This window comes from Eutrigla gurnardus (genome assembly GCF_963514095.1).
Source record: "Eutrigla gurnardus genome assembly, chromosome: 15".
NCBI lineage: Eukaryota > Metazoa > Chordata > Actinopteri > Perciformes > Triglidae > Eutrigla > Eutrigla gurnardus.
In genome coordinates this window covers 12,191,344-12,216,645 of record NC_139938.1, presented here as the reverse complement: position 1 = coordinate 12,216,645, position 25,302 = coordinate 12,191,344, and the positions used below count along the sequence as shown (strand labels likewise).

The 25,302-nt window shown below is 44.8% G+C and overlaps 2 protein-coding genes across 3 annotated transcripts in view; one reads left to right on the top strand and one right to left on the bottom strand.

Moving 5' to 3' along the window:
• mark4a (MAP/microtubule affinity-regulating kinase 4a) overlaps nucleotides 1–21,764 on the top strand; it is a 26,900-nt gene extending 5,136 nt beyond the window's left edge. The window contains exons 4-18 of one of the 2 annotated variants that reach the window (XM_084029564.1): nucleotides 5,119–5,167; nucleotides 5,519–5,584; nucleotides 7,123–7,193; nucleotides 7,283–7,339; nucleotides 9,035–9,271; nucleotides 10,048–10,167; nucleotides 10,251–10,350; nucleotides 10,449–10,558; nucleotides 11,251–11,437; nucleotides 11,599–11,810; nucleotides 12,810–12,913; nucleotides 14,932–15,219; nucleotides 16,852–16,934; nucleotides 17,491–17,535; nucleotides 17,637–17,939. In XM_084029564.1, the coding sequence (XP_083885690.1) occupies nucleotides 5,119–5,167; nucleotides 5,519–5,584; nucleotides 7,123–7,193; nucleotides 7,283–7,339; nucleotides 9,035–9,271; nucleotides 10,048–10,167; nucleotides 10,251–10,350; nucleotides 10,449–10,558; nucleotides 11,251–11,437; nucleotides 11,599–11,810; nucleotides 12,810–12,913; nucleotides 14,932–15,219; nucleotides 16,852–16,934; nucleotides 17,491–17,535; nucleotides 17,637–17,701 (1,794 nt within the window). In that variant the 3' untranslated portion in view covers nucleotides 17,702–17,939. Of the gene's footprint in view, nucleotides 1–5,118; nucleotides 5,168–5,518; nucleotides 5,585–7,122; nucleotides 7,194–7,282; nucleotides 7,340–9,034; nucleotides 9,272–10,047; nucleotides 10,168–10,250; nucleotides 10,351–10,448; nucleotides 10,559–11,250; nucleotides 11,438–11,598; nucleotides 11,811–12,809; nucleotides 12,914–14,931; nucleotides 15,220–16,851; nucleotides 16,935–17,490; nucleotides 17,536–17,636 lie in introns of both variants that reach the window. The other variant, XM_084029563.1, reaches the window with a different exon arrangement.
• ckma (creatine kinase, muscle a) lies at nucleotides 21,621–25,159 on the bottom strand. The gene is made up of 8 exons (XM_084029566.1): nucleotides 25,003–25,159; nucleotides 23,571–23,778; nucleotides 23,293–23,447; nucleotides 22,998–23,130; nucleotides 22,686–22,857; nucleotides 22,449–22,572; nucleotides 22,179–22,368; nucleotides 21,621–22,070 (listed from the first exon to the last, which is right to left on the bottom strand). The coding sequence occupies exons 2-8, from the start codon at nucleotides 23,761–23,763 to the stop codon at nucleotides 21,892–21,894; spliced, it is 1,146 nt and encodes a 381-aa protein (XP_083885692.1). The 5' UTR covers nucleotides 23,764–23,778; nucleotides 25,003–25,159; the 3' UTR covers nucleotides 21,621–21,891.
• Nucleotides 25,160–25,302: the final 143 nt, after the last annotated feature.

Below are 25,302 nucleotides of genomic sequence, written 5' to 3'. Positions count from 1 at the left end.
CCAAACGTCAAACAGGAACGCTTTCAGCAAAGACGTCTGAGCCAATCAAACCCCACTGGAGAACTTTACAGTCAAGTTAACTGTAGCACCGTTCATATGAAGGAAATGCACCCCAACTTGTTAATATACTGGAACCATGCTACGTGCTAGCTACTCGCTAACACATGAGATAACATGTAGACACCAGACAAACGTGGCGCTGATGCTTGACTCAAGTCAGCAGAGAGAGTTGCCTTAACTGTCATCAGAGCAACAGATCTGACCTCTCATCAGCTCATCCCCTCTTCTCTCTCTCTCTCTCTCTCTCTCTCTCTCTCTCTCTCTCTCTCTCTCCCCCTCTCCCCCTCTCTCTCTCCCTCTCTCTCTCTCTCTTGCTCCGCCTCTCCCCACTCTCTCTTTCTCTCTCTCTCTCTCTCTCTCTCTCTCTCCCTCTGTCTCCCCCCTCTCTCAACCCTCCCCCTCTCTCTCCCCTCTCTCTTCCCTCTCTCTCCCCCCCTCCCCCTCTCTCTCCCCCCTATCTCTCTCTCCCTCCCTCTCCCTCTCTCTCCCTCTCCCTCTCCCTCTCCCCCTCTCTCTCCCTCTTCCCCCTCTCTCCCTCTCCCCCTCTCTCTCCCTCTCTCTCTCCCCCTCTCTCTCCCTCTCTCTCTCCCCCTCTCTCTCCCTCTCTCTCATATGTAACCAAAAAAAATGAGTATTGAAACTGAAATGAATGGATAGCGAATCGAACGGCATAGGTGATCGAATCAGGGAATCAGTAGCAATATTCGACCTGTTATTGAGGAAAGTGTGCATCATGTCCTCACAGGCTACACCGTCTAAGGATCATGTCCTCACAGGCTACACCGCCTAAGGATGCGCCTTCATAAGCAGCAGCCAGGCATCAGAAAGGTGGATAGTTTTGGTCACATTGATGTGATTCAACAAAATACCGACATGCCGTCGGCGACGGGGAGAGTTCAGGTTTATCCTCAGCTGTTTCCTGCTCAGAGGGGGCAGGAGAGAGAGAGCAGCTGATAGAGGGAGGCCTCGTGGGATGTGATGCTGTTTGGCAGGTGCTAGGGACTGGATGGGAGCGAGAGGAGACCTCTGCTCCAGAGATCATCTCCCGTCTCTCTGGGGCTAATCACTGTCCTGAGAGGGGGGGTGACTCACCGTGGAAACCGCCGTCTCCTAAACCATCAAACCATCCGTTTTTCTACTCCCCAAAAACACACGTTGCTGTGGATAAGAAAGAAAGCCGTGATGCTGGTTTTGGTGGCCATTTCATTGTGAGAGGCGCCTTTTAGAAAAGCTGTGCTCCTCTCCTGATGGACTGGACCCTTTTCTTTTTTCCTGCCGTGGTCAGCGTTTTGAGTGGTGGACACTCGAGGTTTATTGTGCATGAAGGTCAGAGGCAGGAAAAAGTGGACACTTTGGTTTGGCCGGGTATCAAGGGCGACCACGGCGTGGCGCAGGCACACGGGATTCAGATTCAGGAGCCGGAGTGGTGGAGCCGGAGTGGTGGAGCAGGAGATCTGGACTGGTCCATATCCAGGTGGACATAGGTTGATCACATGCGTCTTATCAGTCTGGACCACGCACAGTCAGGTGAAGAAGTATCGGAGTCCAGAACGCTGCTTCGATGCACACGTGGGCCAAAGTGCCTCCCTCATTTAGACGCAAGTGTGAGTCCCTTATCTCTTTATTCCAACCTCAGCCTGCATGAGCTGCTTAGCCTGTGGACAAGAAGGGAACAGACCAGGAAGATGAAAAACATGGTTCTGCATGTGTGCGCTTTAGTTTGACTGGAGAGGTCCGTGTGTTTTGCTACATTAAAAACACCAGCTTCTCTTCACGAGATGTAGAGTCAAACATCCTACTGGGCCTATCGTCTCCGTCCTTTACGAGTAAGATTGTAAAAATAGATTCGCCCTGAATAAATAGCGATTAAAGAACATAATCCTTTTAGATTTTTATTGTTTTTTTTTTTGTTATTTTCATTTGGCTGCTTTTTTTAGTAAATAATCTCTGTATTTACGTTGCAACGACACCAATGACCTTGTGACAGTGGCAGCGAGGCTTTAGTACATGCAGGTTTCCGACAGCCAATCCGTGGTTTCCTGTCATCCTGATACTTTGACTCGTCATCTTCTCTGATGCTTGTATCATGAAAGAAAATGAATTTTCTGTTCTACCTGGCAGGATATTAGATGCTGTAGCCCCAATTTGTGTGTTATCCCATGAGCATCCCTCCTGCTTTCTCTCTGAACTGGCCTGGCTGCTGTGAGAGACAATGGTCCAACATTTAGGACAGGATTGAGGACCGAAGCGAAGGATTGGTGGCTGGTTGGAGAGAAGACTCTCACAATCGGCCGGTGATAGCGGGTTTCTTTACGTACCCGTGGGCTAGAGAAAATCCTTAGTACTGAAGAGATGAAAGAGCCCATATTAGCATAATCTGGACTGTAACGTATGTAGAGGGGAGACGAAGAGGGAGATGTATTGTATAGGGGGAGGAAGAAAGGAAGAGGGAAGTCAAATCAAACTTCAATATCCGTGGAGGAAACGTCAGATTACAGGAGGAGATCTTTATTCTGACGAACCAGAATAAGAATAACCAAATGTGTGTCACTGAGGAATTAGATTGAGTCACTTAATACATTTAATAGGAGATGAAACTTACATTTTAATGCTACTTGTTTCCATCTGCTGGATTGTTAATTAAAGCCAGCAGCCTTTACTGTCCATCCCTGTCAGCTTTATCGTACCGCTGCTATTTATTTGCGGTGATTAACGGTGACCGGGGTCGAACATGTTGCCGGGGGATTGTTTATTGTTTTGACGGATCTGACCGCTCAGCCCTGCCGTGACGAGCAGGGGATTAATGGGATGCCGGGATGATGAGACGCTTCGGCACAACGTATCCCAAGATTCCCTCTAGCACAGCTGGAGAAGCTGGGAAAAGAGCCCGGTCTTAATACCTGGGTCGCTATGGCAACAGTGACGTTGTGGCAGTGCTTGAGGAGAAGACTGCTGGAGGCATTGAATGAAGGGGGGAGGGAGGGAGGCACTTCGGAAAACAGGAGAGGGGGAGGATTGAAAAGCTTATCGCACCATCTTTTTTTTTTTTCCAGTCGGGAGTTGATGTTGTGGAGGAGAGTCACTGGTTTCCTGCGACGGCCTTTGGTTGAGGGAGTTTACTGTTCTAGACATGAAACCAGGGGAGCTGGCTCAAATGGAGTCCCCTGCTCTGCTCTGACAGTGTTCACATCCATCTCTCAGCGTACGTCTCACAGCCGGAAACGGAGACGACAATCTCTGTTTCTGGCTGCAGGTTCATCACATTTGTCGTGGTATTTAACGGTGTGGAGTCGGCTCGGCCAGTGTTACAGTATACCACCATATATAGAAATCACCACGGGAACATTTTAAATAGCGTCATGAATCCCGACCCTGTTCTTTCTGTGATGCTGTGTTGATGTGATGTGTTGTAGTGACCATCAGACGCCACCAGAGGTCGTCTTCCTGGTGTAATAGGCAGCTGAGGTCAAAAAGATGGAGACTCATCTTTGTTGACTTACTGGGCTGATAGTTTATAGTCAGGATGTCAGTTTTGGTTCATTTTGCATCCATCAGATGACTCATCGACTCTGCCCGGAGGTTTGGTCCTCACAAACTCCCCTTTGGATGAATATCAGAGACTGAAGTGTTTTAGGACAAAAGTCTAAATGAGTGCTTGTCCTGGTCACAAATCTCTCTGAGGGTTTTAGTTTGATCTCAGCAGCTGAATTGATTAGATTGATTATGATAAACAAAGAAATAGCACATTTAATGGCCATTTCATCTGTAAAGTGGTGTATTCAAACAGAACTTTGTCAGGCTCAGTTTAAAAAAAAAAAAAAGGCTAGTAGCCACGAATGTCTGGTAAACTCAACACCTTGCAGATTTTGTTAATTTTCAAACACTGACTCAAGTGACATCACATGAGGACATTTCCAGCTTCCTCCAGAGTGACAAAAGGCTTCACACAACGTTTTCTTGTATGATTGAAGCGGTGCTTTGCTGACTTTGGTGTTCCCCTGTTACAGTATGTAAATATTCCTGTAAATAAGTCCAGAAAACTTGTAATACAAAAAATAATTGTCTTAATGTCAGTAATGAACTGGAGATGTTTATTGTGATATCTATTAGTTTATTGTTTAACCCTAATCATTTTACACCATATATTTAAAGGACGTTTTCTCTAAATTAGTTTATTCTCCGACAGAAATTTCCACTTCATCCAACAAACATTACACTGTCATTCCTGTCTATTCTGAAGGATTTTATTGAGGGCTCATATATCATTCATAGCCTCATTTATACAACATTGTCATGGAAAGATATAAAATATTCCCTCTTTGAAAACCTTTGTTCATATGGCAACAAATGGAGCAATAATTTCGAACCAGCTTTATCCAATGGTCACATTTCTGTTCTCGAAATATATCCAACTTTGCAAAGAATTGATAAGATGATGCCTTATTTGTGCATTTAAACATACATTTTCAGCAAACTTGCAATTCAAACAGACTGTCTTAATGTAAGAAATGAACAGGAGAGGATTCGTGGTTAAAATGTTTACTGTTTCAATCTGCTCACTGACAATAAAGAGGACTTAGTTTCTGAAAAGGAGGTTATCACTCCCTGTTTGTCAGGAATCTCTTCAACTTATTTCAGGTAAAACTAGTGGACAGATTTTTGTTTTGGGCCTCAAATGTTTTTCGGTAATGATCCACATCTGAGAGTCGGTGGATTTGGTTTGAGAGGCCGTGATGATGATGAATGTTAAGGGGATACAATTGTACATTTACAAGAAAAATATTTAACATCAAATTTTAAAAAGTAATAATGTGTACAAATGTGTGAGTTACTATTTCAGCTGTTGAAATGAACCACCATGTCTTTGTCACATGTCATGCTGACCTGGGACATAAAGACATTTGTTCTCCGTCATGTAAACTGTAAATCATACCCTGATTGCTTCACTTTATAACACAGATTTACACCAATTTTGAGAGCCAATGTTACATTAAAGGGCAGCAACATTATATCCGTCTAATATGATCAAGACATTAAAACTGTGTTTCTTCTCCCCAGCTCTTTCGGGAGGTACGAATAATGAAAGGCTTAAATCACCCAAACATAGGTAAGGCACATGCATACATCTGGATGGGCTTTATGATGTGCGTCTGATTGTGCGTCCGTGTGTGTGTGTTTTACTTCCATATGGGTGACCAGACAGAAGTGTAATGCTTTCAGTAAGCTCCAGAGCATTCATTGACCGAAATGCAGCAAGCAGCCTCCCAGGCTTCATATAGAGGTCACCAGGTTGGCTTTGATAAAGCTGAAATGCCATATGGATCACAACCCCCCACAGCATTACAGCGGCTTCCTTGGTGTTAAGACAGACAGGCAGGCAGCTGTGCTGTTATTCATAATGTGAGCAGGATTTCATGATATCTATTTGATTTTAATCTGATTCTGTTTTGGGCTACAGTGCAGCTGTTCGAGGTGATTGAGACTGATAAGACCCTTTACCTAATCATGGAGTACGCCAGTGGAGGTGAGTACGCCGGCGGTCACGTCCAGGAAATACTAGGATGCAGCAGGTTACAGGTTTGGGTGGAAGTGCGTCTCCTAAATGCAGCTCCAACTCCAACAGGGAGTTTCTATGTGTGTGATCGGGATTTGGATTATTTGATAGTTTAGTTGAGTCCAAACACAGTGGTTCAGGTTAAAATTGCAAAAGCACAGACATTTAAAGTTTATTTTTATCTAAAGCTGAAATACAGTTTGTAGGAAAACATTTTGGGAAACACTTTATTTGCATTGTCAAAATCAATTAAAATGATTTTATGATTTTGTTATCTTTTGAATAAGAGAATGTAGCCACAACATAAATAACTTAGCAGCCTCTGTAATGCTGCTGCTTTTTAAACTGACTTCAAATCAGGCAGCAACCTCCACTTCTGAAAAGTGAAACCAAGGCTGAAATGCCTTAAACTTGCATTCTCTCTACTGACCATCAGGGGGTGACTCCTCTGGTCGCAAAAAGAAGTCTGATTGTATAGAAGTCAATGACAAAATGAGCCTTCTTCTGTCTTGATTTATTATCTCAGTAAATACTGTAAACGTGAGTTTATGGTCTCAATCTCTAGTTTCAAGTCTTCTTCAATCCAGCATGATGTTCATTTAGTACATTATGGTCCATTTAGAGTCCAACAGACCAGAAATCCAGGGATGCTTTAAGGCACATTTTTGGTGCTATTGCAATGTAAATTACGTTGTTTAAAGAATTCCAAGATGGCAACGACCAACATGCCGAACTCAAGGCTACAAAACCTTAGTCCACAAACCAACGGATGACGTCACCATGACAACGTCCACTTCTTATATACAGTCTATGCTTCAAACTAAATTTCAGAAGTAACGCCAGCACATAGCAACCCAGGCTGCTCTCCTTTTCTTTTTGCTTCCATTGGTCTCTTTTATGGTTCTATTTGTGTCGGTTTCTTGTCACCAATCTTGTTTTTCTGGCCTCAACTGTATCGTTTGTTCACTGTGACCTTGGAGAATGTCACCGACGCAGTTTCAAACGTGGCTTTCTTTCAAGCCCATATGACTTTAAGTTGGGGATAAAAAGACCATAATGGAGGCATTAGGGAATTGTAGTGGTGCCTGAAAACCAAAATGTCCTCTCTCTCTTCATAAACAGTATATTCAACAGTTCTCTCTGTTAATCCAAATCATCTAGCAGCCACTCAAACATAGTGGTCATTAGACAACATGTAAGGGAATGTACAGTAATAATTATGAGGGGCTGGGGGTCAGAAAAGGAGTGGGCTTTATGTTTGTGTTTGTTTTGAAAGGGAAAAAGAGGGGAATGACCTTTCATCTGTTCCTCTGTTTTGATTGAAATTGAAAATTTCCCTTTAGGACAGAAAAGTTGACACCTTGACAGCACGTGTACCTTATTAATATTAATACCTGCGGGATGCGATTGGTATTGATTGTGCACATCAGCGATATATAATCAAATAACAGTATGGCTATAATGCTCCCGGCTTTCTGACCGGACTGATCCATCTCTGCTGCTCACAGGTGAAGTGTTTGACTACCTCGTGTCTCATGGGAGAATGAAGGAGGTTGAAGCCAGAGCCAAATTTCGACAGGTATGGAGACGTTTCCTCTTCATGCCATCATTGTACCAATCCTCACAATGACGTGTCAGGACTTCAGCTTCTTCTCCTCGTCTTAACAGATCGTGTCCGCTGTCCACTACTGCCACACGAAGAACATTGTCCACAGAGATTTGAAGGTGAGAAGCTCAGAAGATGTTTTGAGGCTGCTGTCAGAGCTGGATGGATTAAGGCTTGTCCAAGACTAGGACATTTCTTCCACTGACAGATTACACTGGACAGAAAGTTATAATCTGGGACTAGTCTTAATCTGTGTCTGTTGAAAGGGTCCTTTAGCATCTTAATCACACAGTAAAACACTGATGAGTGTAAAAGCGTGAGCGCCGGCTCCTCTTCTAATAGATTATTACATTCCTAAACACAAACAGTATGATTTGGGGCTCCACCATATTGGAAAAAAAATTCAGTTGCAATATTTTTATTTCTGCGATATGGAAAAAATACAGGAATCTTCACCACAAAGATAAATGCATCAATCCGGTGCATGTTGATAGCAAAATTAAGCAAAACATTTTTGTGCTCTCGTAAACAATTTAATCATAAACACATTGGTGATGACATATCAAAAAAATAAAGTTAATGAAAAAATATCCAACAGCAAAAATACCAATAACTATTGATTTTGAGTTTGTTGAAGAAAAAAAAAATGACCGTAACTTAAACTCGCCTTCTTTGTGGGTTTCGCCCAGCAGCAACCTCCAGTTCTGAAAAGTGAAGCCAAAGCTGAAGAGCCTTAAACTTGCATTCTCTCTGCTGACCATCAGGGGACGACTCGTGAAAATAAGCCTACTTCTCACTTGATGTATTATCTCAGTAAACATTGTAAACATGAGTTTGTGGTCTCAATCTCTAGTTTCAAGTCTTCTTCAATCCAGCATGATGTTAATTTAGTACATTATGGTCCATTTAGAGTCCACCAGACAAGGAAGTAGGGGATGCTTTAGGGCGGGGCTACCTGGTGATAGACAGGTCTTTACCACGCTACCAACGCAGTTAGCTACTAAGATGACTTTAACACTTAACTGTAAAGTTGATCTTGAATTATAGATTATAGCTTCACACCAGAATCCAGATGGATCCAGATCCAGTAAGGTTGCCGCTCTGCTGCTTGTGTTCATCAGATCCACCCGTCGCTCCTCCACAGTCCAAATATGGTCACTTCCTTCACTGGTTGCAAACATTCCAAGATGGCGACGGTCAAAATGCTGAACTCAAAGCTTCAAAGTCATAGTCCACAAACCAATAGGTGACCTCACCATGACGACGCCCACTTCTTATACAGTCTATGGTCTGGCCATAAGACTTCATCCACACCACATGCAATGTTGTCTTGAGGTAGGCAGCGTGGAAAGTATCCAGGTGTGAAGCAGTGAGTTGTGTTTACAGTTTAGCAAAATGTTTGTTAGAAATCAAGTAAAGCACAGAAGTTTTAGTTACATTGGCTTCAAGTGTTAATGGTTTCCGGTAAAAATGGTAATTTGCTAACATCGTACGTCCTACGATGTGACTGTTACACATGTGCACATGATAGATGGTGCAGCCTTAGTAAGAGTCATGTACAGTATCCATGGTGCTGAACTACACGCCTGCTCCACCCATGAGGGGGAGCCCTCATGCATGCTTTCTTTTTTCTTCATCACAACTCCATTCTTGTGTCCTCCTGCTTTCTCATTTCTCTGCCCCCATCCAACTATTTCCTCCATGACTCCCCCTTCTAACCCCCAACGCCTTTGTCTCTGTTACTTTTCTGCCCACTCTCCCTCCTGCTGTCCCGCCTCCTTCTCCTCCTCTGCATCAATACATGTATGACTCAGGCGGAGAACCTTCTGCTGGATGCCGACGCCAACATCAAGATCGCCGACTTTGGCTTCAGCAATGAGTTCACGCTGGGCAACAAGCTGGACACGTTCTGTGGCTCGCCGCCCTACGCCGCCCCCGAGCTTTTCCAGGGCAAGAAGTATGACGGGCCCGAGGTGGACGTCTGGAGTCTCGGAGTCATCCTCTACACGCTGGTCAGCGGCTCACTGCCTTTTGACGGGCAGAACCTGAAGGCAAGTGGATGGGAGGAGGGACTGTCTGTCTGAGGACATTCAGGGTCCGGAGGGTACTCAGATACACAGTTGTGTTTTCAGTGAGAAAGCACAATACATACATCCACATCTTATTGTGCAGAAAGGTGCCGGATTCTGAATGAATGCAGTCCGAGCTAGCTTAATCCTCCAGTGTCCTGCCTGCTCCCCCTGAGTCTGTGAGCCTTGGTCAACAAAGCTTAAAGAGATTTTAATGTTTATAGAAATATTCTAAAATATGTCGGCAAATACCCCTCTCATGAATTTTTACATGTGGCTTAATGAGACTACGAAACATCATCATGCTGACGAGTCCGCCTTTACAGCCTGGTCTTGTTTATAGGCTCATGTGACTGTGGTGTACTTCGTTATAGCCGAACATCAGCTTTTTATTTCTGGAGATTGCTTCACCATTATGTTTCAAAAATCATTAAAGTGCTGTTATTTGAGAAGAATAGCTTGCTTAAAAATTAGCATAATTCATATTTGTTTATTTTTTGCTAAATTGTTTTTGTCCAGTGTGTTGCTAGATTCCTGATTGTACTTCAAAAAAACATCATACCTGCAGCTCTGTGAGACACAGATAAAGGGCCAGTTTGTAGCATTGGATGTATTAGCTGTGTCCCAATCCGGCGGCGTCCTTCGGAGGCAACCAAATGCATCACAGCGGCTACAACAAGTCTGTTCCATTTCAAAGACTTGATTTGTGTTTGCAGAGTTTACATTTGTAATGTGCTTTGTGTGGATTTGGCCAATAGGAGCTGAGGGAGCGTGTCCTGAGGGGAAAGTACCGCGTGCCCTTCTATATGTCCACAGACTGTGAGGGGATCCTTCGCCGGTTCCTGGTGCTCAACCCCACCAAACGCTGCACCCTAGACGTGAGAGCACACAGCACACGAGGTGTCACTCAGCTCACATGGCATTCAAACAGAACTAAACTTCTGTATCTCTGTCTCTTCAGCAAGTCATGAAGGATAAGTGGATCAATTCAGGGTATGATGGGGATGACCTGAAGCCTCACATAGAACCTGTTGAAGACTTCAGTGATCCAGCTCGCATAGGTGAGTCAGCTGGGCCGCCGGTACTACTCCGAGGCCTTCACCATCTCAAACCTGCTCTTGTTTCCTGCCTTTCATACGTGGTTGTTTGTGTTCCTCAGAGGTGATGGTGGGGATGGGCTTCACCTCGGATGAAATCAAGGACTCTCTGCTCAATCAGAAATACAATGAAGTCACCGCCACCTACTTACTACTGGGCCGCAAAGGCGATGTGAGTTATTTACATTAGAGCGCCACTGTTATGGGATATATATATAAACTATGCAATGACACAATTTCTGAATCATTCTAGCAGCTCTTACCATGTTAGATTCTTTGGTTTGCAGTCGGAATATTTATAATTAACTGTTTAATTGTGCTATCAGTAAATCAACTAAAATAAATATTAATATTAACTAACAAAAACAAGCAAAACTCACATAAAGGAGTATAGCTGGTCCACCTTAAAGGTCAGCCTACCTTAAGTAAGCTGAAGTTGCTACGTTCACACCTAGCCAGTTACTATTGCTTCATGCGTACATCGGATTATCATTCGAAAGGGACGGTTTATTAGCTTCACCTGATGAGAAGTTAACTATCAGGTAGTATCGAGTCGTTTTTACAGGTACAAGTACACAAGCACAGTTAGCCAATACTTGGTTCATCCCTAATTCTGGTTAGTTATCTGTGGTTTACATTAAAAACAAAGGAAATCTCTGGTTTCAACACAACTAAACATGAATCTGACCAAGTATTCAATGCCAACATTTGGTGCTTGACAGTTTTCAGTGCTATTTATCTGGTCACTCAGTCAGCCTCTCTTATCAGAGCTGTGATTTGAAGCTTTGTTTTGGGGGAGACTGGAGCCCAGCGACCCTCAATCACCCATCCCTCCCTCTTAAACACGTATCTCTGTGCCGCTAGGAGGCCAGCGAGGCTCGCACCGCCAGTAGCCTGTCCCTGGCGAGGGTACGACCCAGCCCCATCACCAACGGGACCAACAAGCACTCCTCAGCCACTGGCTCCTCCTCTTCCTCCACCTCCTCCTCACATAGCAAGTCCCAGCGCAGTGCCTCCACCTACCACAGGCAGCGGCGACACAGTGACTTCTGTGAGTCTCTTCTCTAACTTTCTCTATCTGAGCCCTGTATTCATGAGTACTTTAATTTTCTTTTCGACTCTATGGAGGGGATCTAAGCCACTGTCCTTCATGCAGAATATTCCTTATACGAGTCTCTGTGTGTGTGTGCTCTGCTGTCCTCCACAACAAAGGCGGGCCCTCCATGCCCGTCATGCACCCCAAACGGAGCCCCACGAGCACGGGCGAGCGTGAGCTGCGGGAGGGACGAATGCCTTCCCGTAAGGCCAGCTGCAGCGTGATGGGGAGCCACAGCCTCCCTCCCTCTAGCCCGATGGTCAGCAGCGCCAACAACCCCAACAAGTCTGAGATCCCAGACCGCCGCAAAGACATGACCGCCACAACGGTAAGTGACTGATGTGAGACAAATCCATTTAGAAATCCTAGAAAAGGGGTCCTGTTTCTCTCACCATCATCATTCAGACCATTTCTTTAGTGCCAAAGAGCTCCAGGTAAGTGGGAAAAGGAACTGTAGCCAAAGACGCTGGACGTTCAATCCTAACAAATTGTCATTTTCACCTCATGATCAGATGTTTAGGCCTGAACTGCCGAGATGAATGAATGAATGAATAGAGAACATCTCAAAGATCTGTGCAAAATTACCAAGAGAGCTTCTCAAATTTGTGTGTTTTACATTCTCATTTATTTTCACCTCCCTCCATTTTGACTTCATGCAATATGGCTGCCAAGGCCATGTCAACAGCTTTCTCACTTTTAATTTTAAACACTTTGGACCAACTTTACACCAGGAAGCAACCTTCGGTTCTGAAAGGTGAAGCCACATCTCAAGTGCCTTAGACTTGCATTCTCTCTGCTGGCCATCAGGGGGCGACTCCTCAGGTTGTAAAAAGATGTCTGATTGTATAGAAGTCAATGAGAAAATGGTCCTATTTCTCTCTTGATTTATTATCTCAGTAAACATTCTAAACATGAGTTTATGGTCTCAATCTCTAGTTTCAAGTCTTCTTCAATCCAGCTTGATTTTCATTTAGGAAATTATGGTCCAAATAGAGTCAAACAGATCATAAGATAGGGTATGCTTTCGCCGCTACCATGGCTAATAATTTAGTTAGCCATTTAGATGACTTTAACACATAGCTGTTAAGTTGACCTTGAATTATGAGATCCAGATCTAGTAAGGTTGCTCCTCGGGGTTCTGCTCTGCCGCTTGTGTTCATCAGATCCACCCGAAAATGCAAAGACTCCAAGATGTTACAGTGTTGAGTTAGTGTGTATGTGTTTTCTACATGAGTATGCATGGCAGGAGAAAACACATGTGTGTAATCCTGTACCAGTGTGTGGTGGGACTGGCTCCAGTGAACATGAAATGTCTGTATCTGTGTAGAATAACATCCCTGGGAGCGCCATGACACGCAGGAATACATATGTGTGCACCGACCGCTCGGGCGCTGACAGACACTCCCTTCTGCAGAACGGCAAAGACAACAGGTACGGCTTTGTGTTGTGTCATCAACAGGTCGGTTAACTGCACTGCAAAAACAGCCCTTCTAGAAAGAAGTAAAATATTCTCATATTCAATCAAATTATCTTGTATCAAGCAAAAAAATCTGCCAATGGGGTAAGCTTTTTTTGCTTGACAAGCAATTCTTAAAATAAGCCCAAATTTCTTAGCTCCGAAAGACTAAAATGAGACTTTAAACTAGACAGAAAATCTTAAACTAATCCAAATTCTTCTAAAACAAGCAATGAAAAAAACACTAATTCAAGATTAAATTACTCAAAATTAGAATTTAAGTCTCTTTACTAATTTAAGAAATTACACCTTAATCTGGGATTGATAATGAGCATAAAAGTAGTTAAAATAAGACATAATTTCTTAAAACAGCATAACAAATATAAAAGTGATGTCTTAAATCAAGATACTTGACTTGAAACTTTCTCAGTTAATTATTATTATTTTTTTTTTTATGGCTGGAGTGCCATGCAAGCCTTTTTTATTTTTATTATGAGAGAGACAGTGTGGAAAGGGGAGATAAAGGGGGAAGACATGCGTGAAGGAAATTGCCGGGCCGGGAGTCAAACCACTGATCTCCATGTCGAGGCTAAGCCTCCGTACATGGGGCGGCTGCCTTATCCACTGCGCCACCGACCGCCCCAGTTAATTTTTTTTATTAACTTTGCATTGCTCAATTCAACATCCAAAAAAAAAAGGGCACTTCTGCATTCCAGATCCATCATAATCAAACAGATTGAAAAGCCAGTTTTGATTTGAACCTCACTATCAAAATAATAATACATCAGTTATTGTAGCAGCATAGCAACTAAACATCATGTTGCAGCTGGTTTGCAGCATAATATCCCATATGGTTTTCAATCTCACCAAGCAACTGTCCTGTAATGAAAATGAAAATATTAATAATAAAAACTTTTGTCCTTGTTTCATGGCATTCTTGAATTGAGATGTTGTGCAAATGGTCTTACTCTTAAAATAAGGCAAATAATCTTGGTGCCCCGCTGGGTTTGATCGTAAAACATTTTTATACTCTTTTTCTGGTTCATTCTAGCTCAAAATTAGCTGGAATATCTTATCAAGAAAAAGTAAGGCATACTTTCTTAAAATGAGATATTTTTTCTAATGCAAAACTTGCTTGACAAGATTAATATTCTTTTTGGACAAAAAATAAGACTTATTTTCTTGATACAAGGCTTTTTTTACTTTCTTGAAATTCCATTTTTGCAGTGTGGGAAAGTATTTATGGGGGGAGCACATCAGCAAATCGTTATATGGATCCATTGTAAATGCAATGCCATAAAGGCTCGAATCCTACATGAATTCTAAAATCTAGTTGCAAGATGGAGGCTCTAGTTATTTGGCCTGGAAGTATTTCCCCAAAGAGGCAGCAGTTTGGAGGATGTGTGAAAATCTGAAATAGAACTTTCCAGTATGTTTGGTGTCTTAGAAGCTTACTAACCTTCTCTCTACTAACATGGTGCCCACATTTCTTCCATCATTCAGCTAAAGCTGGAAATAGACTAGAAGCAAAGATGGCCGAAAGACAACGTTGTACAGAGAAGCAGCAGATTGTAATGTCAGTACTGGTGGAGAGTCCAAAAGAAGTCCATTAAAAGCAGCTCTGCTTTTTATTAAATGAATTTTGAATAGTATTTTGTCAGCACAATGTATGGAAAGTTTATCCAGACATTTAAAAAAAAGCAAATAATGGGCTCGCATACAGTTTTTTCTGTTATAATGAAACTCTGTAGTCAAAACCTCAAACAACAAAACACTGACATAATTCTGCTCTCTTTAACACTTTGTACACTATATTATCTTTTTATTTTTAGTTAAGTCATGTTTTACAGGCTTCTGTGAAGGTTTTACAGAAGATTTCACTCTGGCTTTTCATGACGGAGCAGAAACATGAGCCTTTGTTTGAGGTTCTAAGTACAAGTAGTGTTTTTTGAGTGATCACACTAAAGTGTAACCCTCCCTGATCCCCCTGCAGCTCCCTGGGCCACCGCTTGCCTGCAGCGTCTCCCTCCACGCTCAGCATTTCCGGCGCCGGAGCTGCCGCCTCCTCCTCCTCCTCTTCAGACCGATGCCGCCTGACCCGAGGTTCCACCATCCGCAGCACCTTTCACGGGGGACAGCTGAGGGACCGCGGGCCGCCGGTCTACTCGGCCCCGCCCACCTCACCCACCCTGTCCCACCATGACGCCAGCCCCCTGCCCCACGCCCGCACCAGGGCAACCTCCAACCTCTTCACCAAGCTGACCTCCAAACTCACTCGCAAGTAAGACGCCATCGATACCACGCCCGTTAAATATGGGAGACACGTTAGCTAAGCTTAACATAAAGACTGGAAACATGAGGAAGGGCTAGCCTGGCTCTCCTTAAAAGAAAACCAAAGTGACCTCGTAAAATCTCAAACAATTTAGCATTTGGGTTTTTGTACTGATTTAACGAGTGAGACACATAAAGATCCAGCTTTTTGTAGTGCTGGTAGGTGTGTTTTTTAACTTTGCCCCTACTGCTGTCTTTGTGCTAAGCTAAGCTAATTGCCTTTTGGCTCCACTTTAATATTTAAAGTACAACACAACTGATATCGATCTTCTCCTGTAGCTGTGCAAGAAACTATATTTTAAACTGTTCAGAGAACTAACAAATACATTTTCCACTTTGACGCCATAGAGGGGAACTTTTTGTCATTTAGACACAATGTTGTCATCACAGAGCTTGAATTTAGAGTTGTTCTAATACCAGGATCAGAGAAACCTCTGATACCGCCTAAAATATGGATCTGGTGCTGGCGAGTGTAAGCCGCTACTGCGGCCTCGCTACCGTCGCTACCATGCTACCAATGCAGTTAGCTACTAAGATGACTTTAACACTTAAACTTGAATCATGAAGCTAACTTTGTTAGCAGCTTCACACCAGAATCCAGATGGATCCAGATCCAGTAAGGTTGCTGCTCTTCTACTTGTGTTCATCAGATCCACCCGTCACTCCTCCACAGTCCAAATGGAAGGAGTGACCATCACTTCCTTCACTGGTTGTAAAAAATCCATATGTAGAGGTACACTGCAGTATACCGCCATTACACTGTTTTTTTTGTTCTTTGTTTTAAAATCTCTCCCAACGTGAACAAAAAAACCTTCTAGACATCCAGAACTCTGCACAGAGCATGTAAATCTAGCACCACGCCATTGTAATCTTCTTGTCCTGACCAATCAAATCAATCCAGAACAATGACACTGAGGAGAAGCTGTTAACTAGAGTGGTGTTTATCACTTTTTTGGATAAAATTAAATTAGACTACTTGCAACTAAAACATACTTGTAGGCTTTAAGAATAAGGAAACAAATCCATAAACAGACAGCGCCCTGTATTACCTCGAACAGCAAGGTGGAGCTGTCCTAACACCACGGCGAGGACATTTCTAGACCGCTGCAGCCCTCGTGTATCCAATCGTATCACAGACATCTCTGATTGAAATTCTTACAAATGTGTGTCTTGTTCTGCTGTTTCATCTGCTCAAATGTAAAATATGATTCACAAAGCAAAGCAGAAAATCAAACATGTGGCGTTGTTATGAAGCTCGTCCTTTCAGCCTGAGCACAGCCTGGATATGGATCCATGCTTATCAGAACATTGTATTCACCCCGGCCTTTTGGCATACCTTCTGTGGCCCCGGATTATCCTCTGCTCCCCTCTCCCTCCCAGCCCTCATAATCACACATGTCTAATCTTATCAAACCTCAGCTTTATCCCTGCCAATCAGCTCATGCGCTGTGCTCTTTTCCACCACTTGCTCTCCTGTGATTCAATTATATTCTCTCTTACCCCCACCCCCTGCTCTTACCCCGTACTCCCCCTTTTTCTCCATCCTTATCTTGTTGTGCTTTCCCCCTTGTCATGGCATCAGGGTCAACCTTGACCCATCCAAGCGCCAGGGCTCAAACAAATCAGTCTCGGGTTGTACTCTTCCACAAGGATCAAAAACAGTTAGTAAGTCCCCATGCCTCTGGCTTCTTTCTTGTCTGCCTGACTCCTTCATACCTCTATCTATGAATTATTGCTTGTCTGCATGACTTGTTCATCATCGTCATTCTGTCATGGTCCCATACACTTGGTCTCCTGCATGGTTGCAGTCGAGGACGAGTCATTTCACCTTCAGTCCCAAGATCGGACTCATCGTCGGTGCAGACTGCTTTTAACTGGTCTTCTACGATCCTGGGTGTAAATGTACCATGAGAACGTTTTATGTTTTCATTCTGTATTCTCGTTTGATGGGTAGAAAGTCATTTAGTGTTTGTTCCATGTGTTGTTTGGATGGGAATGTGTAGTGTCGTGAACGGAAGTGAGACTCGGACGACTGCGTTTATGTCTGCATGCTTTAAATCGTGTGTTCCTGTCAGGTGAGGACACTCCACACATCGTAAGCTTGTAGTTGGATGCTTGCTTGGTCTCACCGTGTGATATCCACCACTGAATGCCATCTCTGAGGGGTTGTGGGTCAGAAGGCTCGTTGTGGATTACCTCTCACTGCCTGTTTGTCCTGCAGGGTCACAAATGAATCTGAGGGAATCAGGAGATTTGCGGTCACAAGGTCAGTGAGCGATGACGGTTCCTTTCTGGTTTTATGAGACTGCTAGAAAGCAGCCAACGCCTAAACATGTTTCTGATTTCCCCCCCTCCCCCTCTCCTTAGTTGCCATCTACCTGGGTATCAAAAAGCGTCCGAGCCCCGGGCCGTCGGACGTGGCTGGGATCTGAGAGGTGGTGGGCGGCGGGACCCTGCGGAGGTGGTTCTGGCCCTGCGGGAGGCGGCGCTGGGATGTGGCTGCCAGGTCCACCATGCCGGCCCCTTTCTGCTCTCCTGCACCCACGGCGTGGCGGGGGGGCGCGTGGCTTTCGAGGCCGAGGTGTGCCATCTTTCCACGGGCACCTGCGAGACTTCTAACGGGGTGCGTTACACGCGACTCTGGGGGACGCCGCTAGCTTTTCGGGACATTGCCACACAAATCTCTAAGGACCTTGAACTTTGAACGGAGGATGTCTTTCGCGTTGAGTGTGGGTTTGTGTGTGTGTGTGTGTGTGTGTGTGTGTGTGTGTGTGTGTGTGTGTGTGGTGATGTGTGTGTGCTTAAAAGGGGGGGGGGGGATAATTAGAAGAAAAAATATAGCATAGAAGGGGTGAGGGGCTGGACCCGAGAGAAAAGACTTCTCCTTCTGTCTCTTTCATGACAACCCCCCTCCCCCCCACACACACGCACACACGCACACACACACACGTACGCACACACCTGACTCGTAAAGTCACACAGACTGAGGCACCCCCCCTCCACCCAATCACCCCACGCAGCTCAGCCGACTCCTTCACTGAGCGTCTGCACCCACTGGACCTGGATCAGACGGAATCTAGTTGGATATTTTTTATTGCTACTCTAGCCATAATGACTCTTTATTTTGTTATTTATTGCTCTGTTTTTACCACGGGTTAGCCGTTAACCGTCACTTTCACCACCACATAAAAACCATCATCTCTCGTGTGCCGGACATCATTAACCAGTTTTGTTGAAATGGTTCTTTTCTACGTCACCTCTACGTACACCATCCTACCCCCTGATTGATGATTATCTGCTGACTTTTCATCACTCGGGGACGATAACATGCACAAACGTGGATATGGTCCAACTCAGTGATCAGACAGGCAGCCAGGGAGGGCTGCAGTGCTTTGATTGGTGTACATACAGCGTTGACGACTGCACCAGATTAAGGTCAGTGGGAGCAGCGTTGACGGGCCTGTGAAAGAGCCAATCAGAGGCTGGAATACAAAAAAGCCAGTGACATCTTCTGAGAGTTGTCGCCTCTGGAATGAGCAGAAATTAAAAATGTAGATGTTTATTGGGAAACAAACAAACCCTTTCGGTGCTCCATTTCCGATTCTTGCTACAGAATTAAATACAGCTGATTTGGTTTAACATAATGATGTTATATAACTTCCATACCATAGTTGTCACAGGATACTTTTACTATGCTGGCTCTCCACCAGGTTGAATGGAGAGAGCTGCAACGGCCCCATGCTCACATGCTGCTCTCTGATTGGCTGGATTCATTGTATGTCAGCGTTGGTCGTCGTCAGCACGACTTGTTCAAAGCATTTGGACTTTTCCGACCTCCCGCCCCGTTTCCTCCCTTCACCTTTCTTCAAAAGCATTACACTGAAGACGCGACAGCAGAGGCACATACTTGAGAATATCTTTCTAACTGTTCAAATCATCAGAGGTGATTTAAAGCAAGCGAGAGCCACAAATGTGCGAAACCTTGAAAACCTTGAAATCTCGTAGTCGTACCGCCACAACATGACAGAGATGCTGTGAGTTTATTTCCAGGGCAATGCGACCCCTTTGGTTTTTGTTGTGTGCCACGTGCCATCGTCTCAGCGTGTTGATGAGAAACACCAAAAGCAGATCAGGCCAAGCAGTGAAACCTCTCACCTTCACACACACACACACACACACACACACACACACACACGCACCTCCAAATGTTCACCTTTTCCTGTGTGTGGCACAGTCTATAAACTGGTTACTGATGACTGTGGGCTGCAGGGGTGAGGGTGGGGGTGGGTTGTTTGGGTGGGGGGGGGGGGCTGTTGTGAATCTGGAAAGGCACAATGAAGGCAAGTGTGTTTTCTTCCTGTTAGTCCAGTTGCCTTTAAAGCCAACAACCCCCAGCGCCTTCATACAGTGCATATTTAATGTAAAAAGAAAAAAAAAGAGAGACAGAAAAAAAACAAAGCTTTCTATTCTCCCTCCCTGTTTTTAGTGAATAACGTACTGTGATATTTACGTAGGCTACAGAGATCATGTTGTTTGGCTGCTGATTTACTGTTAATACTATCTCTCAGTTGTGGCTTTGCTCATGGTGACCCAAAACACCCCCATTTCCTTCCCCACCCATCATGAACTCCCCGACTCCTAACATTTAACAGGGACTCCGACCTTGACCCTGTCCACCGCCTTCACACGTACGACCACGTCACAATGAGGCTTCTTCAGCTCTTCGTTTGAGACCCTGTCCTCTCGCAGGGCGACACTCAGCCATCATCCACACATCGTAGACCCATGTATGACATCTTCTCAGTCCTGTTTGGCGTGCGCTGTTTCACAGAGGGGGGGTGGGGGGCCGGGGGTTGACCTGTCCCCCTCCTCATGCTGAGAAGCAGACCCCAATATGGACACCAGGAGTCTGTCCTTGTCCTCTCCCTGGACGTTTTTCATTGTGGTGTATATTAGCATTAGGTAATATAGACCTCAATGCACTTTGCTTTGACTTGAATCAGCTCCTTCCAGTGTACCTGTATAGGTAATACCCAGAAATAGCCACTGGAGGGCGCCAATGTCTTAAATGTGAAACACTTCAATTTGTGGATATTTGCACAGGTACTTTATTTATTTTTTAGAATAATATCATTTTAAAAAAAAAACAGGATTTATATCAGTCAGTTGATGACTGTATATAAAATATATGAATATAGTATATATCTTAGAGCTCAAGGTTTATTTATAGCTAGAGCAAGGGAAGTAATTCTAGTTTAAAGCAGATTCTGTCAGTGACAATGGGGAACAAAACCAACCTGCAATCCTGCATGACTTCAGAGTTTGGGTTTTAGGGGGGAAAATGAAACATGATGCACACCTAGGATTGGAAGCTTGGCAGACACGATCGTTTTTAGACATGAATTGATACAAAGAAACGGTGCCTAACGTAGCGCCAGGCCCTTCCCCCGTTCACGAGAACAAACAGGGTGAAACACAGCGACTTCACGCCACCTTGTTTGCTGGAGGATGGGCTCAGTACACTCCCAAGTATTTAGACACGCCACGACGGCGTGGAAGAGAAATGTTCAGTTGTAGATCCAGCGAGGACACTCACACTGGGAATGAACCGTGCAGTTTGATTCTCCTTTAACTTGAATTTACACCTGAACCTGTTGAAAGCCCTGGGTTGCATTCAAGCCATAGAAATGTCACATCACTGTCTCCTGATCGCAAACGCAAACCAGGGTGTTTTGCGAAGCCTTTCGGTAGGAATTAATGAGGTAAAATGAAAAAGCAAATAAGTTGGTGTAAAACAACTCACTCTTAGTATATTGACGGATGAACATGGTGGAATCTACTGTGAAAAAGATGTAGTTGCGTAATGTGTGTGAACCTGCTCGGAGACGGTTTAGATGGTGGATGTTACAGTATTAGGACCCCAGGGGGCTCAGTATTTAACATGCAGTGTCATTTCAAAAGTGATTTTGGAAGATGTTATGCAAAAGAGACTGAAGAACACACACAGTTGGACCTGTATGAGTAATTTGACACTGCTCTGCTGTTTAATTCCTCCCCTCAGAAACAAACTGTAAACTGAGAACGAGTGGTTGTGGTTTATAAGAAGAACGAGGAGCTGAGGATTAATAAAATTCACTGATGTTGGCATTTCTTTTCCTTCATTTTTGGTCTCCTGTTGTCAGAGTTACCGCACGCAATCTTGAGTGTTTGTCAGTGGCTTCTGATCAAGGTGAGTACTGTGTGAATTTAATATTTTGTTGCTTGTCATTTCCAGTTTCTCATCGCTGCAACACAAAACATGAAAGTGATTCATTTCGTGGTTTCATGGGGTACTTGTTTTATTGAGCAGTGTGAACAGCTTCAATAATGTTTACTTTTTTTATAAGAAAAAGTAGGTGGTGCCACGTCTGCCAGGCGAGCCCAGCTCAGTGGAGGCTGATCCCAGGATGTTACCAACCAACACAGGTGAACGTGAAAAAAAAAAGAGAATAAAAAGCTGGAAGGTAGAGAAGAGGCGAGCAGAGTCGAGAGTCTCTTGGTGAGCAGCTGTTTCCTCCGCGCGCACGTCAGCTAGCTTGATTGCACATGAATGGTCACGAGATAAACGTACGATTGTCCCTCTTTACTTCTGTGCGGGGATCATGCTGTCGATGGCCTCTCCCTTCTCCAGCTTCTTCTCCATCTCCACCATCAGCTTGACACCATCAACCACCAGCTGCACCTGTGCCACCTCGGAGGAGCCCAGACGGTCGGCGTTGGAGATGTCGAACACTCCACCCACGGAGGCGGTGTCCACGCCGCCTGGAGAGGAAAGAGGGACAGAGTACACATCACTTCCAGCTCAGAACGCTGCACGGCCTGCCAGGCCGGTCCGCCGGTGGAAAGGCTAAAGACGGGATATATGTGTACCTGTGCCACGCTTCTGCAGACGCAGCCTGGTGAGGATCTCCTCAAACTTGGCGTGTGTGCTCAGCTTGGGCAACTTGACGTGGACGCCACCACGCAGACCGGTTCCCAGGTTGGAGGGGCAGGTCAGGATGTAGCCCAGATGCTCGTTCCACATGAAGCCGTGGTTGTGCTTCTTGAAGATTGACTCAATCTGGGATAGAAGAAGAAAGAAGTCAGAGGAACATCCAGCAGTGACTCTTGGCCTTTTGTTTTTTTTTTATATATGCGTACCTTCTGAAGGCCGACGCAGAAACGTCTGAAGACCTCCCTCATGTTGCCTCCATGCTGCATGGAGATGACACGCAGGTGATCCTCCTCGTTCACCCAGACCAGGAAGCTCTTGTTGTCGTTGTGCCTGGATGGACATGGACGCCATGGATCAGCGCACAGTAACACACTCACTCACACACACACACACACACAGGTGATTTCTCAGACGGACTGCTGACAATTAGTGGTCGTACTCACCAGATGCCTCTGCCGTCGGGCCAGTCACGGGCCATGCCAGCGCAGGTCAGCAGGGGAGAGACGGGCTTGTCGAACAGGAAGTGATCAGTGATCAGCTGCTCCTGCTCGGCGTCAGTCATGGACTTCAGGGGGTAGTACTTTCCCTTGAACTCGCCATCCAGGCTGGTCAGAGCTGGAGGGACACGGTATGTTATTGAGTGTCTCGAATGTCTTTCACTGTAGATTCTACCTCTTATACTAAAATGACACATTCAGCCTGTTTGTGGAAGGCCTAGCTGACTGCTTAACTCTTCACAAGCTTTAATAACTTACCCTCAACGGACAGCTTCTCAATGAGTCTGCGCTCGCCACGGCTGTTGTGGGGGGGCAGGGTGAATCCCTTGATGCTGCGGCCAGTACGAACACGGCTGGACAGAACGTAGGCGGGGTCCAGGTCGTCACCTCCCTGATGACAAAATGATTCATTAGCTGGGCATCATGTGATTGTCTAAGTGTTTGGTTTGACATCTGAACGTCTTTTCTTCTCTCCTGATTTCTACGTTTCTAAAACGCCTACATAATGAACCACAGAGCCTCCTGCTCTTTGTCTGAAACCAGTGTACCGCACCTTCAGGTTCTCGAAGTTCAGGTCGGTGTGGTGCTTGTCGGTGGGCTTGTATCCATTATGACGGTCAGAGATGACGGGGTCCAGGAGCTCCTTGAAGACCTCGTAGGACTCCTCGTCACCAGCAACGCAGCCAACAGTCATGATGAAGGGGTGACCTGAAGGCGGGGATGAGAATCAGAAAGCAGCCATGAGAAGATGTTTGTCATTTCTTCATCTGGTCATTTTATTCCCAGATTAAAGTGAGAAAGGTTCAGACAGCTGGGTGTTTGAGTGCTCACCAGGGTTGTCGACACCAGTCTGGATGACGTCATCCAAGGTGTAGCCACTGGGTGTCTGCCTGTCCCTAATCTTGCCATACATTTCCTTGGTCAGGATCTTGGCCATGTGGTTGTTGTGCTTGGACAGATCGGGGAACTCATCCTCAACTTTGTAGTTGAGCTTGAAGTTGTTGTGGGTGTTTCCGAAAGGCATGATTGCTTTCTAACACTGCAAAGAGAAGGAAACGCAGGATGAGAAAACATGAACAGAATTTTCCGGATAATCAAAAAACAATTGATCCCAATCAGACACCGTCTGTGAAGGTGATCTGAGTTGTGGTGTTAGATATAAGATTTTCTGCAAGACAGCTGCTGAGTTTAAGTGATGTTGGCAAAGGAATCCTGGTAACAAGTGTCGCTCAATTCTCTGGGACTCAGATGTCCAGTTGAAATGGAGTCGGGGGAGGATCACATGTTGCCGGGGTATTTTTAGCATTGGCACGTCTGAATGTATTCCCTTTCTTTAAAATGTCCTTCGTGTATACGAGTAGTATTTAAATTCTCTTGACACACGCACAACCTCCGTTCTCCAGTTTACACGTTGACACCAGAATCCATATGAAGAGATCTCTGCTGGTCATGTTTTACATACGTAGCAGCGGTTGAAAACACATCTTTGCATCGCACTTGTATCACAGCTCACCCTGCTGGTTCAAACACTTGGTTGTCGCCATGCTGAACTCCTGACGGGTCTGACCTGCCTCCTTCAGTCCACTAAAGGCAACAAGCTCCGTCTACTTCTAACTGTCTGCACATCTAACCATTTTGTAAGTAGCTTCATCTTGCCTTGATTGGCTGATCACGTGACCAATAAAATAATGCAATGCTAATGCATTTGGGACATTGTATTGATCATTTTAATTAGTGAAAGTGACATTTTGCTGCAGTTTGCTAAGAGTTTTAAATGGCTGAGATGAATTAGTGCCTTCAGTCTCTTACACGTCTCAAACTGGGACGCACCTGTCCACATAAATCAGCGTCCAAATGTGACAACCATTCGCAGAGAGCACAGATATGTAGCGATACACAGTTACGTGCCAGCAATCAATGCTAAAACATTGGGTTTTTCTTCTTTTTTTTTTTTCATTTTACAACATCATTGATGATAATCTCAAAAAAATGCAAAGTCCCCTGATACCCTGCAGGTCTGTTTTTTCCCCAAAAATGCATCATATGGATTCAAACACCTCCAGAATTCTTGTGCATTTATCCTTTGATTTCAACACGGACTTTAAGTCCAAAACCCTTCACAGGAAAAAAAAGGCAGCCAAAAAGAGATATTTTCTTCATTCTAAATGTTTGAATGTTTATCCAAATCCGCACACGCCTCCAAATACCTGCTCCAACTTCTCCACCTCCATACAAACTTATAATCTTGGTGATATTTCTTTACCTTCACAGCAGACAAGAATGGATGTAACAGTCCTCGAGATCAGATCCTGTTCACAACAGCCAAATTAGGGGTCACCCAACTCTGGAGGTCTCTGCTGCCTGTTTATATACCTGGCAGACGCTCAGCCATTGGCTTGTCCATTTTTGTGCCTGCTGCGCCCTCATTGGCCAGATCCTCTGTACTGATCCTCACAACAGTTTATGAAAGGGACGCTTTTACATCTCAGTCATCCAAGACGGGTGGCCAACTGCAGCTGTACCCTCACCCCACCCCACCACCCCCTCACCCTTGGCACATACA

Coding starts and splice junctions, on each gene's coding strand:
- ckma (XM_084029566.1), bottom strand. CDS start 23,763: ATGCCTTTCGGAAACACCCACAACAACTTCAAGCTCAACTACAAAGTT. Junction 22,858..22,997: donor TGAGAAGCTGTCCGTTGAGG/GTAAGTTATTAA, acceptor GTGTCCCTCCAG/CTCTGACCAGCCTGGATGGC. Junction 22,369..22,448: donor TCTGCGTCGGCCTTCAGAAG/GTACGCATATAT, acceptor CTTCTATCCCAG/ATTGAGTCAATCTTCAAGAA.